At 53.1% G+C, this 15,743-nt stretch overlaps 1 protein-coding gene across 6 annotated transcripts in view; it reads left to right on the top strand.

Annotated features, from left to right (window-relative positions):
• CAMK2A (calcium/calmodulin dependent protein kinase II alpha) overlaps positions 1–15,743 on the top strand; it is a 70,162-nt gene that overhangs the window by 41,063 nt on the left and 13,356 nt on the right. For 3 of the 6 annotated variants that reach the window (XM_033180577.1, XM_033180575.1, XM_033180579.1), the window contains 4 exons: positions 1,077–1,119; positions 3,695–3,735; positions 9,021–9,053; positions 10,008–10,056. In XM_033180577.1, the coding sequence (XP_033036468.1) occupies positions 1,077–1,119; positions 3,695–3,735; positions 9,021–9,053; positions 10,008–10,056 (166 nt within the window). The remainder of the gene's footprint in view (positions 1–1,076; positions 1,120–3,694; positions 3,736–9,020; positions 9,054–10,007; positions 10,057–15,743) is intronic. The other 3 variants (XM_033180578.1, XM_033180576.1, XM_033180581.1) reach the window with 1 other exon arrangement.

The following is a 15,743-nucleotide window of genomic DNA, read 5'->3' as shown; positions in this document are numbered from 1 at the left end:
AGTGGTTCAGAGTGGCTGGGGAGAGCTTCGGGGGTGAGACGAGACTGAACATGAGACCCTCATGGGGGAGGGGCCCCAGCTGCCAAGTATTGTGGAGGAATGGCTGAGGCACTCAGATAGTGATCGTGGCCCTGATGAAGCTCAGTGGGACCCAGGTGGGCCCAGAGCTTCACATTCTTGCAGGTTCTGTGTGTTCTCAGGGTGGTGACAGCTCCTGGCCTGGCCTTTGCCAGGCAATGAGGGGCCCCTGGCCAGTGGAACAGAGGAGTCATCAGCACACTGGGGATGATGAGAGAAGAGGTGGAGGCCCCAGCTCTTGTGGAATGTCCTTACCTGCCGCTCCCAGGCCTGGAGTGGAGGTTCAGGATGGGGACACAGACCAAGGGGTGGTGGCCAGCATGATGCCAGGAGAACTGAGTCCCATCCCCATCCTGCAGTGGAAGCTGTGTCACAGAGGAAGTCTCAAAATATCAGAATCAGGGATTCTTAACATCATAAGCAGTGGGATTCAGACGGTGTCAAGTCAGGTCTGAATCAGATGGCTCTGGAACCAAAGGGGCCATTGGCCCCCAGGCTGCTTGTTGATGGAAGAGGCTTTCTCCACATTGAGGGTCCTCCTGGGATTCTCTGAGCTCAGGGGACATGGAGGGATGAGCTAGTCCTGGAGCAAGATGCTCTCAGCATGGGGCAGAGGGCTAAGAGGTGGGGACACGAGGTCTACTGTTGTTGCCCAAGCAAGAAAAGTCCATCGTCTTTAGCAGCCTCTGCTGGTAGGTGTCCCTCAAGTTAAGTACATCAGCTTGGGCTGGGCCAAGGGGTCCATTAATATCTGCCCCTAGGGCAGCCTTGTCCTAGGAGCTGTACTGGCTAAAGCCTAGCTCACCCCGACTTCTCCAGGGGGCGAGGGATGGGCTCTGGGCTGGGTTTGGGGTTGGGACAAATGGAGGGGCTGGGCAGAGGCTTTGGCTTCCTCTCTGAATGCAGTACCTGCCTCTCCTTCCCCATGGCCCTCCCATCTCTCTGGCCCTCCTTCACTCCGGCCTCCTCTCCTACTGCCTTCTTCTTATCTCTTGCAGGGAGCCATTCTCACCACGATGCTGGCCACCAGGAACTTCTCTGGTAGGTGGCAGGACCTTGGGGTCCCCAGTAAGCCCTGCACCAGTTCGTTGGGGGCACTGTCCAGTCAGATATTTGGGTGCCCCCAGGTCACTGGGCCTGGGGAGAGGGAGTTGCAGAGGACTCTGTGACTAAGGGCTTAGCTCATCTGCCCTGGCCTGTGCCCAGAAGTGAAGAGAGGTCAAACGTTAGCAAGCCCAGGGCCCACCAGGACTGGTTAGAGATTTAGTCTGGCTCCCCACTCCTACAGCAGTGCTGGGGTTCTCAGGCCGGACTGCCTAGAGGGGAAGGCTTCCGATTGCAGGGGGCTGAGGTCTAGGTGGGATGGAGCCAGGTCCAGGGAGTAACAATATTGCCCACCATGATTGGAGCCCTGTGCTACGCAGTCCCGTGCTTCCACTCAGGTGGCCTGCATGACAAGGTAGCAGAGGGGATGCTGGGGGTGTTGCCATCCCTATTTTTGGGATGAGGAAGCAGAAGCTCAGGAAGGTGAGCTCTGACTTGTCCCAGGTCACATGGCTAGAGAGGCAGAGCCTGCATTCAGCACAGGTTTGACCAACCCCAGAGCAAGTGCCCTTAACTGGGCTGGGTCACCAGGGAGTCGAGGGCAGGAGCGTCCCAGGCCCTTGGCCAAACGGGGCTGGTTAAGGCAGGGAGTGCCCAATCACCTGAGGCATGTGGCTTTGCAGAGAGAAGGGGAAGGGATTATTGTCAGGGTTTAGCAAGAAGCTCCTCTTGGCACATCAGAGAGAGCTGGGGCCAGTGCCCGCCAGAGGCTTCCTTCTGGGGGAGCGCAGGCCGCTGGCAGGCAGCAGAGCAGATATAGATAGCAGATAGAGTAAAGCTCACCCGAGGGGCCCTCTGACTGGGGCTGGGGCCAGCCGAGAAAGCTGCTGCAGATTTGTGGCCAGCACCACAGCAAGAGGGCCGCTCTGAGAAGGGGGCAACCGACTGCATTGAGTGGGTCCACCTGCCCATGTAACCCGTTGGGAGAAGTGAGACCCCGAGGTGGGCAGATACTAGAACTTCTGACTGGGCTTTTCCCACCTCATTAAACTGCCTTCCCACCCTCTCCCTGGACAAGGATCCTGCCATTCCGTAAACTGAAAGATGAGCTACCTAGACAGTCAGAGTCTTTTTTTAACAACTGAAGCACCCTAGAGAACTCTAGTCCTGAGCTCACAAAATGGCGGCCTGTGAGCTGGATTGAATCTCTTAATATGCTTTGTGGAAGTAGAGGTGTTTTAAAAAATTTTTCAAATGAGTTTCTAACACTTAAAAATTAGGAAATTTCATAGAAAACCCCAGATTGCTCTCGTCTCTTGAAAGTAGATGCTGTGGCCTCACTGGACCCACAATCCTGTGACAGTAGGCTGGAGCTGAGAGGGGCGTCCACCTTGAGGCTCGAGGAGAAAGCACTCCCCCTGCCCCACTGCACATCCTAGTCCAACCCCCCAAAGCCTGTGGCGAATGGACAACCATTCCTGTCAGCTTCGGGATCCAGAGGTGGCCCCTGCCTTGGTTTGCAAGTAGGGAGCTTGGAATGAGAACCTTGACGGGATCAGAGGTGGAAATGTGGGGGTAACTGGGAAGGTAACCTGCCATGAGCCCCATGCCTCAGAGCCCCTGAGGCATCAGTGGCTCATGTGACTGTCCTCCTAACTCCCCGTCTCAAGGCCACCAGGAGAGGTCTTATCATGGCTACCATTTCCTGAGCATGTGCGGCATATGTGCCAAGTGCTGTGCTAAGTACTTCGCAGATACCTTGTTGCATTTAAGGTATTTGCTTAAGTCTGAAGCAGCTGGATGCCAGTGGGCAGGGCTGGACATTCAGGCCATTTCCTGGCTGATGCCTACTTCCAGGGCTCTGGCCAGGAAGTGAGGAGGGAGGTAAGGGGAAATGACAGCAGGGGAGGCCCCCAGAGAGCTGTTGCTCTGCTTGTCCCGGCCACCTGGGCCATAGCTAGAGCCAGCATGGGGCTCTGGAGTCTGAGGCTGGGGAGGTCTATATGGCCTGAGGACAGAGGCAGGGGATAGGTGCTTTAGCAGGGTGGGCCCCAGTGGGGGCATCTGCTTCTTGTCACCCATAAGACGCAGCCTGCAGCTGTCCAGAGTGAGTAGGCAGGGCTGACACATGACCTCCGCAGCAGCATGGGGCTAAAATTAGAGAGGGCCAGGGCTGGGAGGGCGTGTCCAGCCTGGGGCCAGGCAGCCAGGCCTGGGGTTGGCCACTGCCAGCACGGTGGTGACGGGAATTCAGAGGGAATCCCCACGCTGAAACAGCAGCCCACAGTCCTGGGACGTGTTGGACACCTCCCTCAACCCATGAAGCCAGAGGGTTACGCTTGAGATTGCTGAGAAGGCGGGGAACCCAGGCCCACCCAGCGGGCGACTGGCAGTCCCTGGCCTGCCAAGGAGGAAGGAGGAGGAAGAGGAGGAGGCCTCCCCCAGTATCGCTGGGCCGCCTCTGCTCCCTGCGGTCTGCCCTCCGGCTGCCTGTGGATGCTGCTCTTCCTCGCCCTGTGGGCCCTGGTGCCCTGCCTGGTGTTGTTAACCCTCTACTTTTTCTCCTCCACAGGAGGGAAGAGTGGGGGAAACAAGAAGAGTGATGGTGTGAAGGTAAGCCCCTCCAGGAGCCTGGCAGGGCTTGGCTCTGGCAGCGTTTCTGCCAACAGAGACCGGCTTTCAGGCCTGGAGCAAGACCTGGGCCTTGCTGATGGTGTCCTGGGCAGACGTGGGCCACATTCATGGCCAGGCTGTCTCCAGACCCAAAAGCTGGGCTTCGGTGCCCACCGTCACGCCGTGACTGTTGGGGGCAGATGGGAGAAGGGGGACTGGAGGAGGGTGGAAGTGACAGTTGTGCTGGGGCTGGAGCATACGCAAGGAAAGGGGCAGGTCAGAAGGAGATTTCTGTGGTTCTCCAGGGCTGGAGAGCTGGTGTGCAAGAGAGGGTGCAAGGAGATGACAGAAATGGTCATGAGGGGTGACCTCCGTCCTGCCTATGTGTGGGCTGGATCGGGCCCCTGCCCCCCGTACAGCTTAGTCCCACCCAGAAAGCTTGTGGAGGATGGACAGCCATTCCTCCAGGCTTTGGGTTCCAAGATGCCCCCTCCCGCCAAGGCCTACTGGTGCTGGTTCAGTGCCAGAATCCCCTCCTGGCTCCAAGGGCCTGCCCTGTCCCACCCCTAGAGCCCGAGTTACCCTGCGGTCCCTCCACAACCTGCGGTCCTCCTTCCTGTCTCTTCTCTCTTCTCCCTCTGCTCTCTGGGGCCTGGTCCCCTGCTCTCTGCAGTTCCCTCCTCCTCTGCCACTCAATCTTATTCTCTCTTGAGACCCTGCCTTTTTCTGGGCTTACAGCCCTACCTGGCTAGGGCCCCAGGGCTGGGGTATGCCCGGGACATTGGAAGGTGTGGGATGCTGTATGAATACAGCCAGGTGTGCTGGTGGCTTGATGGCTTTGTTTAAAGAAGCATTTATGGTCTCTGGCCGCTGGTTTTGGTCTGTCAAGGTTGCATGGGAGGGAGTCTGGGCTAGATGTCCGAGGCCAGGATTGGGTCTCCCCTCTGCCCTTAGCCTTCTCCTCCCAGCTTGAGTTTTCCCATAAGTACAATGAGTGGGGTGTGAATTTGATGATCATTTCCAAGATTGCAGCTTTAAAAACAAACAAAAGAGGCAAGAAAATCCTATCTAATTATTCTCCCTTCTCATGTTGGGTGCTAGAGAAATGCATAATTATTTGGTTATTAGTCCAAGACAGTGGTTTTCAAATTGAACTCTTTAGATCTCAAAGGTACTGACTGGGGAGGCACCTCTGGCAGTACATGGAGTGCAGTGGGATGTGGAAGGTGCCAGGTTTACATGGTTCTGGGCTTCTCATACCCACTTCAACCAGAACATGACCATGGTGAAGAGAGCCCTTGGGCTTGCCTGCAGCTAGACCTTGACTGGGTATTTACATTTCCTGAGCCTGTGCTTCTTCATTCATGCAATGAGGTTAAAAGAAGTCTCCACCTCCTAAGGCTATTGGTGAGGATTAACTAATACAATGCGCGTTGAGAGCTTAGCATGGTGCTGGTGTGCAATACACACTCGTGAGCTGCTAGGCACTATTATCTTTCCTCTATTTTATGTATTAGACTTTTGGGTAAGATTTCTCTTGAAAACAAAGTTTTCTCAAGAATATTTGAAAACCACAGATCTAAAGTCAACTTAATTTATAAAGTTAATAGGCACTCATTCCAAATCCTGTAATGGAATCTGGCATTGAATTTTGGCTTGCCTGCTGTTTTGGGTTAACCCTGAGCCAACTCCCCACCCCTCCGTGTGTAGGGGTAACGGAGGGATGTGCAGTGTGGGAGCTGCCAGCTTTGGAACAGCTGGGGCCCTCTCTGACCCCTGTGTGGAGATACTGAGCTAGGGGTGCTGGGCCCCCTGGGGAAAGCAGACTCCCTGGCCCTGATTTGGGGGATGTGGGGACAGAGACCACAGACACTGGTGGGTTAAGGAGGTAGAGCGAGAAGCTGCCCTGGTCTACTTGGCTCTTGGATGTGGCCTTGGTAGAGGCTGGGCAAGGGGTCAGGAGAGGCCTCCATCAGGCTGGTTCTTGGGAAGAAATGCTAATTAGCTCTTTTAGGGCAAGGCCAGGAAGCAGAAGCTGTCAGATGGCAAGGACAGCTCATAGCATGGTGGGGCTCTGCAGGCCACTGCAGGCTTTCCAGTGGGCACAGCTGGACAAAGCGTCACTGCTTCCTGCAGTGCAGGACAGACTTCTCAGGGTGGCCTGGGTGTGGAAGAAGAGGAGCTCGAAGGCCACTTCTGGCCCAACCATCTCTTTGTACTTCAGCCTCCTTCACTCCCTTGGATGGAGGAGGGAAGAAGTCCTATTGGAAGATGAGAATAACCTGGGGGCCTGTCCCAGGATTTGGGGAACCTGGCCTGCCATGTCTTGCTCCTGGAAGGAGTGTGGGGAGAACAGCAGAGCTGGGGGTCCAGGTGCATTTTCAGTATGATTGAAACTGGATGGCAAGTCAAGAAGCCATGGGTTTGAGTCTGGGCCCTACCGTTCTCCCCCTGGGGGACCCAGGCCAGCAATTCTGTTGCCTGTTCCAGGGGAGCACAGCAGTTCTTTGCAGGGGGCTGGTGAGAGGGTCACAGCAGAAGGGCCTGGTGGAGCCACATCACAGGCTCCTTTAACTGTCTCACCTTCAGCCCAGTGGGGAGGCACACGTTCCTCCTACTGCTGGGTGGCTGGAGACAAACCCCATTTCATCCGGGGCTTAACTGAAGAGGCAGTGATTGGCTCCAGCACTGCAGGAATGGCAGAGATATGATGCTATATTGTACTTTATGGGCCTTGAAGGGCTTTTCAAGGCGAATTTTGACCGTACTGTTTCTATCATCCTTGCTAACCTTGGAACCATGCTTCCACATGTGGTTCTAAGAGATGTGATTTCTACTTTTGGTGAAAGAGGGAGATTTCTACTTTCAGTGAAAGTCCCTTTAAATCGAACTAAAGTACTGATCAATGCGAGATTATTAGCATCATCGTTTGTGATTCAGGGAAGTAAAGCCTTTCTATCACCAAGAAGCAACGTCCCCCTCCTGGCCACCCCAGGCCTGGACTTCTAGGAGGAGGGCCGACTGCTCACTCCCCTCAGCCCCACTCACTGCCCCTGTTGGTGTCCCATTGTGCATCGTGACTTCTCTCCCCATGTCCCATCCTGTCACTGTGCGTCCGATTCTGATGCAGTCTCTGCTCTGTGTTTCCTCCTCGTGTCCCGCCTGGAAAATCCTGGCCCCTGTGCAGCTCCTCAGGTTTCTGCTGACAGCTGAGCTGTGTGGGACCTGGCCTCTTCCCCATTCTGTGCCTGGCCTGGCTCCAGCCAGGGAAGGAGGACAACCAGGAGAGAGGAGAGGGGAATAGAGGAAAGAGGGGAAGAAGGAAGAGAGAGAGGAGGAGGAGAGGAGAAGGAAGAGGAAGGGAGAGGAGAAGACAGAAAGAAAAGAGAGGGGAAGGGAGGGGAGGAGAGGAGAGAAAAGAGGAAAAGAAGGAAGAGAGGAAGAAGGAGGAGTTGAGGAGAGGGAAGAGGAAGGGAGAGGAGAAGAGAGGAAGAAAAGAGGAAGGAGGAGAGGGGAGGGGAGGAGAGGAGAGGACAGGAGAAGAGAGGAGAGGAAGAGGAGAAGAAGGAAGAGAGGAAGGAGGCGGAGGAGAGGAGAGGGAAGAGGAGGGGAAAGAAGAGAGGAGAAAAGAGGGAGAAGGAGAGGAGATGAGAGGAGAGGAAGGAAGAGAAGGAGGAGGAGAGGGGAGGGTCAGGGAGCAGAGTAAAAGAGAGAGGAGTGGAGAAGAAGAGAAGAGAGGAAGAAAAGAGGAAGGAGGAGAGAGGGAAGGAGAGAGGGGAAGAGAGGAAGAAAAGAGGAAGGAGGAGAGGAAAGAGAGGAGGGAGGAGAGGGGAAGGGAGGGGAAGAGATGAGGGGCTGATTGTAGGCTGCTGACTGTGGAAACCACACCATCCAGCCCAGCTGGGGAAAATGCAGGGTCTGTGAGCATTTATGCCCCTGTGAGCACATGGGCATTGGAAGTGCCCAGTGAGCCACCCTGCCCCCTCTGTGGAAGCCCCGGATGGAAGGCACAGGGCCTTGAGTTCCTGGCAGGCAGAGGCTCACTGGATCTTAGAGTCAGAAACCCAGAATTAGACCTGAGACCCTCAAGGCACATCCAGTGCCTCCCGTGGTAAAGGCCTACCCTGTGGGCTCCTCGAGTCCCTTTGCAGCAGGCAGAGGGGCCTCCTGGCCTCTCCCGTGTAAGGGCATCTAGGATAGGATGAGCCTTTGGAGAGGGGTCTGACTATGGGTGCCTGGAGATCTGCACAGAGGAAAGAGTCTGAATGCAGGGCCTGGGTTCTAGCCTCAGCTCTGCTAGTGGGTTGCCATGAGGCCTTGGGCAGGCCACTGCACCTCTCTGGGCCTCAGTGTCTCATCTGTGCAATGCAAGGGTCAGTCTTCACCTACCACCTTCTGTGAATGGGAGTCTTTAAGACTCCTGGCTTGGAGAGCTGAGGGAAGGAGAAGGTAATTTACATTTGTCCCCCTCTCCCTCTCTTGGTTCCACAGCCAATATAGGGGGTGCTACAAATCCCCAAAATGCTAGTGTAGGCTGAATGGCAGGGTCAAAAGACTCAAGTTCTAGACCCAGCTCCACTTCTGGCTGAGCCTCAGTTTCTCCATCAGCATAAAGGTATGGAATAGGCCAGCCACTGGGAGGTTGTGAATGCAAGCTGGATTTCAAAGGCTACTTAGAGGACTGGCTCCCATGCTTGGCCCTGCTTTGGCATCACCTGCAGATATTGTTTCAAATGGAGATGCTCAGGCCGCACCCCAGACATAGTTATCAGACTCCTCAGAGGGGACCTGGTTCTGTTTATTGTAACAAGTTTCCCAAGTGACTGTGATGGTCAATTGGGAATGAGGTCCTCCTAGCCGAGATGCACGGGGAGCCTAGGAGAAGACATTGGGCCTCACCTCCAGGCCTGAGCACCCTTTGTCTTTCAAGAGCACTGGAATCTGGAGGCCTCCAGTGACTGGCGTCCAGAGCCAGGATTTGCCATCAGAGTTAGGCAGGGTGGGTAGCCCTGGTCCCAGGGAGGCTTGGCCATGAGCTTGGCTGTTAGATTGCTAGACCCAGACAGTGTGCATGAGGACCCAGAGCTTCAGGCTGAGGACTGGCCCTGCCAGGTCAACTGTTGCTGGTGGCCTTGACTCCTTGTCCCGATGCCAAGCCGACAAAGGACTACAGAGGATGACCCTGAGGCCCATCCTCCTCCCAAACCTCACCTGTCGTTCCTCTGCTCCCTGCCGTTTTCACGCTGTGTCTTTTCCTGTCCCATCTCTTCTCCTTGTTTTTCCAGAAAAGAAAGTCCAGTTCCAGCGTTCAGTTAATGGTGAGTGTCTGCCGTCTCCTAACGCCGGTAAATGCTGGGCCTCGAACCCTTTGCTCCTGCCTCCCTCCTGCAGGCTGCACTGGGAACCTGGGGCGGGGAGAGGGTGCTCAGGGCGTGCTTGGTACGTGTGCCTTGTGTGACAATATGTGTGTTGTGTGTGTGTGTTGTTTGCGTGTTTCTGTTGACACCTCCAACTCCACGGCCCAGACCAGCAGGCTGACAGCAGACCTGAGACCCTCCTCGGGTAGGAAGGTGGATCTGAACCCAATCCTATGTCCAGCCCTTGGCTTCTCGCTTCTCCCTGCCCCTCTGCTCTAGACTCATCTCAGGCTTGGTTTGTGCCAATCGCGGCGAGGGTGGGGCTTGGTTTGGCCAAAGTAGTAGGTGCCACGGAGGCCCCTCTTGAGCTGGTGTAAGGCTACCAGGCCCGCAGGTGGTAGGGGAGCCACCAGCCCTGCCTCTGTCTAGGGTCCAGTGGTGGCATGGTGGCCCACCTCCCTCTTCTGGTTCCATTGCTGTCTCACTCAGTCGTGTGGTTTTTCTCCCCTCTGAAGAGCCCACTCTCTCACACTGGGCCTCCCTCTCTCTCTCTTCCTCCCCTGCCAGTGTGTGTTCCTCCCCACTCTGCGGCCGCCATGGTGTCTCTCTGCTCCTCCACACCCCTTCTTCACCTCCTCGAGCAGAAAGGACCCAGCACTCCCCTCAGCTCTTCCAGAAAGGCCAGGGTTCTCCTTGCAGCCATCCCTTTCCCCCACCCCAGCCCCCGGCCACCTGCTCAGCTGGGCCCTCCCCGTATTGAGGCTGAAGAATCTGACAGGGTTTTCAGGACAGCATCTGGAAGGCAGAGCCTGTGAGGCTCACAGAAACCAGCCGTGTCACCAGGCAGCCAGGGCCTGGCCGTGCCTCGTCCCGCTCCCAGGCAGGCCTCACCATCTCCTGTATTCTCTTTGGCAGGAATCCTCAGAGAGCACCAACACCACCATCGAGGATGAAGACACCAAAGGTAGGGAGGGGCCTTCAGTGTGGGGACCCCTTAGACTTCCTGGAACCAGCTGGACAGACCCCCTTTTCCTGACAGCTCCCATGTGCCAACCTCGTTTCTTGCTTGTCTACAGAGAGCTTCAATCTGGTGCCTTATAAACTGGGCACACCGGGAGGCACCATTCCCATGGGGTGTACTAGAACTACTGCTGGTGCATAGATAGGTTTTCTTATTTTATCTATTTATTTTTTTATTTTTTGAGATGACGTCTTGCTCTGTCACCCAGGCTGGAGTGTAGTGGCGCGATCTCAGCTCACTGCAACCTCTGCCTCCTGGGTTCAAGCGATCCTCCTGCCTCAGCTTTCCAAGTAGCTGGATGACAGATGCCCACCACCACACCTGGCTAATTTTTTGTATTTTTAGTACAGATGGGGTTTCACCATGTTGGCCAGACTGGTCTCAAACTCCTGACCCCAGGTGATCTGCCCACCTTGACCTCCCAAAGTGCTAGGATTACAGGCATGAGCCGCTGCACCCGGCGGGTTTTCTTATTTTAGAGGATATATATATATGTGTATTAGAGAAAAATTTAACATATTCAAGTCATAAGTGTTTGGTAATGGTATACATGTTCCTTTTGCAATAAGTGTTTTTGAGTTTCCTTTACTATTATTACTTCATTATTATATATTACCATTATTATTACGTCATTATTATTGCTATTAATAACAATAAAATTATTATTATTTTTTTAAAACATGAAGTAATAATAGTAAAGGAAAGGAGAGCAAAAATCCAGAAAGCTCCAGTGGCTGGAGTATGGGAAACACTGCATAAGACCCACCAAAGATGCCGGCGCCACTGAAGCTAGTGGCCAGCAGTCCTCAAAAGCTCTCAGGTGGGGGAAGTAAAGTGTCAGGTAACTGACTGGATTGTGAGCAAGAACAAAGCAAAAATAGTAATAAGTGCTGCCATTTATGGAATGCTTGCCGTGCACTAACCCCGGTCTCAGCACCTTATCTGGACTGACTTCCTGGAGCGTCACAATAGCCCATGAAGTAGATGTTGCCATGAACTTCATTCTACAGCTGAGGAAACAGAGGACAGAGAGGCCGGGTACATTGGCCTGTACTCTGCTGTCCTGTGGCTCGCAAAGGATGGGGCTAGGATTTGAACTCAGGCAGTCGGATTCTAGAGCTTGGCTGGTAACCACCACTCTGAAGTCCTTGGTGCTGGAAAGTGCCCTTGGAGCTTGGAGGAAGGGGCAGGGATTGCTAACTTCTGCCCTGGGGACACCAAATCCTCCAGGTGTTAGCAGCCAGCCCTCCTCCTTCCCCAGGACAGGGAGCTCAGTGGTTCACACACTCAGGTGTGTAGCAGAGATGCCTGGTGGTGTTGGTAGTGGGGGAGTCTCTGAAATATGAAAAAAGGCCATTGACCTGGAGGGAACTCAGCAGTACCAGTTTAGATATTTTGCCTTAGAATTCAGAGATGGGAAAAAGAGCGCTGTATTATGTAGGAAACATTTTTGTATAATTGTGATTCAGGCTTTAAGGCAGTTTTGACACACCACATACCACGGCTGCCTCCTGACACTGCCAGGATGCCTGGAAGATGAGCCTCGCCCTGTGTGTCCCTTCCTGGTCATTCCCAACTTGGGGGGTTGTGGATACTCTGTCACCACAACCTGGCCCTAGAGCAAATCCATCTTCTGTGATGGCACCAGGGACAACTTGTAAAAATACATTATCTTGAACTACTCAGGAGGCTGAGGCAGGAGGATCGCTTGAGGCCAGGAGTTTAAGGCTGCAGTGACCTATGATGGTGTCTGTGAATAGCCACTACACTCCAGCCTGGGCAACATAGCAAGACCCTGTCTCTTTAAAAAAATGAATGAATGAATGAGAAAATACACTATCTTGAAGAATTCCCTGGTAGGGTCAAGTCAGCCTTCTAGTTTCACAAAAGTCCAGTGTTCTAACCACATTCCCAGCCCTGCCCCTGTGAATTTTGACTCCAGGGGTGTGTGGCAGGCCAAGAAATGGTGCTTCTAAGCCGTTCCCCTTATTTAAGGCTAGCTGTCCAATGATAAGAGTTGAGCCCTGGGATGTCGAGGAGACTGGATAGATATAGCCACATAATCCTGGCCTCAGCAATAGGCAGGGACTGTGGAGGTAGTCTGGCTCTGTCTTCTCCACTGGAGTCCATTCGCTGAATGACCTCAGACAACTTGCTCAACCTCTCTGAGCTTCAGTTTCCTTAACAGTAAAGAGGTGATGAAAATAGTACCCACCTTCATTGCTGTGCAGATGAAATGAGAAGATGCATATGAAGTGCACATATGTGTCTGGCCCAGAGAAACTGTTTAATAAATCTCAATTTCTTTTTTCAAACTGTAGTTCGTAGTTGAATGATAGGAAGCCAGGTGACATTTTCTTGGAGCACCAATTTTACTCAAAGATTATTTTAAGACAAATTTACATGTTAAACAGAGAAATATTTGGAATAGAATACAACATTTGTATGTAATATTAATGTAAATTAGGAGCCATCAAAGACGTTTTTCTCTTGGGGTAATGGCTTTAGGCTGCATCCCTGAGGTCTCACATTTGCAGTCATGGGACAATTTGCAAATCTGAATTTTGGCTCACTTTCCAGATTTCCCCCTTTTCCAGAGTGAAATCTGAGGCCTAGCGAGGAGAAAGGGCACATATGGTTTATTAATGGGAGGACTGGGACCCTGTTTCCTGCCTCAGTTTTCCCACATGTAAAAAACCCCAGAAGCCATGTCTGATGGAAGAAATGCTCAACCAGGAGCTTCTCCCTGTGTTTGACAGGAAAGAGGAGTCCGTGTGCCTCCCCCAGCCTCTCCCGGCCTCAGAGAAAGTTTCCAGAGAACCGTTTTCTGGTGTTAATTTGTTAAGTCTTCTTACTAAGTGAGAATAACAGCTGGTGGGGTGGACTCTGACCTGACATTAAAGTTAATTAGAAATGTCATCCTCCAGGGAACATAGTCCCCTGAGGAGAGAAAGAGACATTAATATTTCAAAGCCCCTCTGGCTCATTGCACAGGCCTCTTGCCCTCTGAGCTGCATGGGGCTCTGCTTCCTCCCCACTCCCCCATCCCTCCAGATTCGCTCCATGAAAAATTAATTTCCTCTCCAACTAAAGAGCTACCTCTGCCTCGGGCAGAGGCATTCTGGGAAATATCAGTCAGGAATGCTGATCCCATCTCAGTCTTAGCATGCTGTATGATCTTGAGAGAGTGTCTTAACCTCTCTGGGGTCTGGGCTTTCCCATCTGTAGGGGAGCGTTCCCAGATTGTCTGGGTGAACAGCTGGCAGACGAGAAAGGCCAGTGGTTGCTACTAAGTAGCTGCTGAATGAACACAGCAGTGGGGCTGCTGAGGGCATGGTAGAGGCCCAGAATCAGAGTGGACTTCTCCAGATGTAAGAAGCACCAGGCCCCCAGATCTTCTGTCCCACAGAACAAAGCTAGGGAGATTCCTGCCCACTAGGCTTTATTGTTGGTAACTTGGTGTCCTGAGTAGCTGGAGACACAGCCAAGTCAGGCACTGTCTCAGGCTACATTAATAGAGGTATAATATCCAGAACGGGGGGAGGGGATAGAGAGTGCTACCCCGGACCTGAGAGTCTGCATTATTCAGGCCACACCTGAGATTGTGTGCGCATACTCAGAGAGGTATCTAGACAGCTCCAGGACTCTCAAGGATTAAATGGCCAGCTTGAGTTAGTACCACATCCTGGAGGCCTTCAGCTCTGAGAAGACTGGGCATAGAGGCTAGGGAAGCATGTGTTCACTTCAGGGTCCCAGAAGGCGGAAAGAAGACAAGAACTGTATCTAGGGGGTTTTAGAAGGACAGATTTCAACTTGAAAGGAGAAGGAAGTGAAAATAGCCAGAGCCATCCAACAGTGTGGCCAGCTTCCCGGCAGGCCACAAGCCCTGGGTTCCAACCAGAGCCACACCCCCTCATGCCAGGCTGCTGGGAAACATCCCTGCCCCAGCTAGAGACTCCAGGATGTCCTCAGGAGGAAGTTCCAATTCAGAGATTCCCAGATGATAATAACCACACTCATTTCCCAAGGGCTGGGCACTGCGCTAACTTCTTTACATAACGCAGCATCCTTTACATAAGTGCTTGATCTAAAGGACTCGGAGCAGCAGCTGGCTGTCTGTGAGGACCAGGTACATGTTAGCTATTTCTATTGACATATTCTTAACTCAATCCTTAGAACAACTCTACAAGGTAAGTACTATTAGTATCTTCATTATACGTATAGAGAAACTGAGGCACTGGACGGTCCCTTGCCCAAGGGAACAGCTATTAAGTAAGTGGCAGAGCCAGAATCCAAACCCAGGGAGTCTGGCTCCAGAATCCATGCCCTCAGCCACTGTGCTAGATTCTCTGAGATGGCAGTGAGAAGCAACCCTCAGGAAACAGGCATTGAGCACAAGCTTGTGCAACGGTGAGCCAGAAGGGTCTTAAAGTCCATGCAGAGAAGGCAAGGAGAGTGACTCAGGTCCCATGTTGGGAGCACGTGGGTTTGCTCTGGTTGTCACCCCGATTCCATGTGGGAATGGCAAGAAAGAGGTAGCTCTGGACCGCGCACAGTGACTCACACCTGTAATCCCAGCACTTTGAGGGCGAGGTGGGCGGATCACCTGAGGTCAGGAGTTCGTGACCAGGCTGGCCAACATGATGAAACCTCATCTCCACTACAAATACAAAAATTAGCTGGGCCTGGTGGTGCATGCCTGTAATCCCAGCTACTCGGGAGGCTGAGGCAGGAGAATCACTTGAACCTACGATGGGGAGGTTGCAGTGAGCTGCACCACTGCATTCCTGCCTGGGCAATGCAGAGAGACCCTGTCTCAAAAAAAAAAAAAAAAAAAAAAAAGAGGTGGCTCTGGCTGGGCTAGGCTTCTTCCCATCCTCAATCTCCAGCTTCTGGGAAGGAGGGCACAGGTGATTAGGAAGCCAGGTTCTGGATGTCCTAGGGACAGTGGCTACCAGGCAACTTGGGCAAGTCCAAGAGGCAGGACGAAGATAGCAGTCCAGACTCTGATTTGGTCCCATTCACTCCATTCATTCACTCATTCATTCATTCACTCAACACGTATGTATTGAGTGCTGCCTCTGCCCTGGCCCCAGGCAGGTCCCCAGAGAGAGAGGTGCAGCAACACCCATGTGACCCAGTGGCACTCATGGTCTAAAAATGGACTCATTCCCAGCCCAGGTGATTCTGACTGGAGCCAGGAGAGAAAAGGGAATTAGCTGTTCACGGTGGTGACTGACATGGAATGATCACTGCTACATCTACCATGTGCCAAGGACGGTGCTGGGTGTGGTGTGGGAGAATGTGATGGGCTTTGGAGCTGCAAACTCTAATTAGGGTCCCAGTCCCACCGAAGCTAATTATTTAGCTTCTTTCACCTTCAGATTGCTCATCTGTGACATGGAAGTGAAGTTGTGCTGTGAGGCTCTGGAACGTGGTAGACTAAGCACATAGCACATGGCCTGGTACACTCATTCGTTCATTCAGTGATAAAGACCTGTGGAGGCCAAGCCTGTTCCAGGCTCCAGGACGCAATGAGCAAGGGATGTCACAGCCCAGCCCCCTTGAGCTCATCTATGAGTTGGGGCATAGATAAGCATTGGAGCAAAACAATTGCATGAGGTTAGTGT

The sequence above is a fragment of the Trachypithecus francoisi genome, unplaced genomic scaffold (genome assembly GCF_009764315.1).
Source record: "Trachypithecus francoisi isolate TF-2019V2 unplaced genomic scaffold, Tfra_2.0 Lachesis_group2, whole genome shotgun sequence".
Lineage (NCBI taxonomy): Eukaryota > Metazoa > Chordata > Mammalia > Primates > Cercopithecidae > Trachypithecus > Trachypithecus francoisi.
Note: the sequence above shows the minus strand (reverse complement) of the source record. Positions and strands in the feature narration are given on the sequence as shown.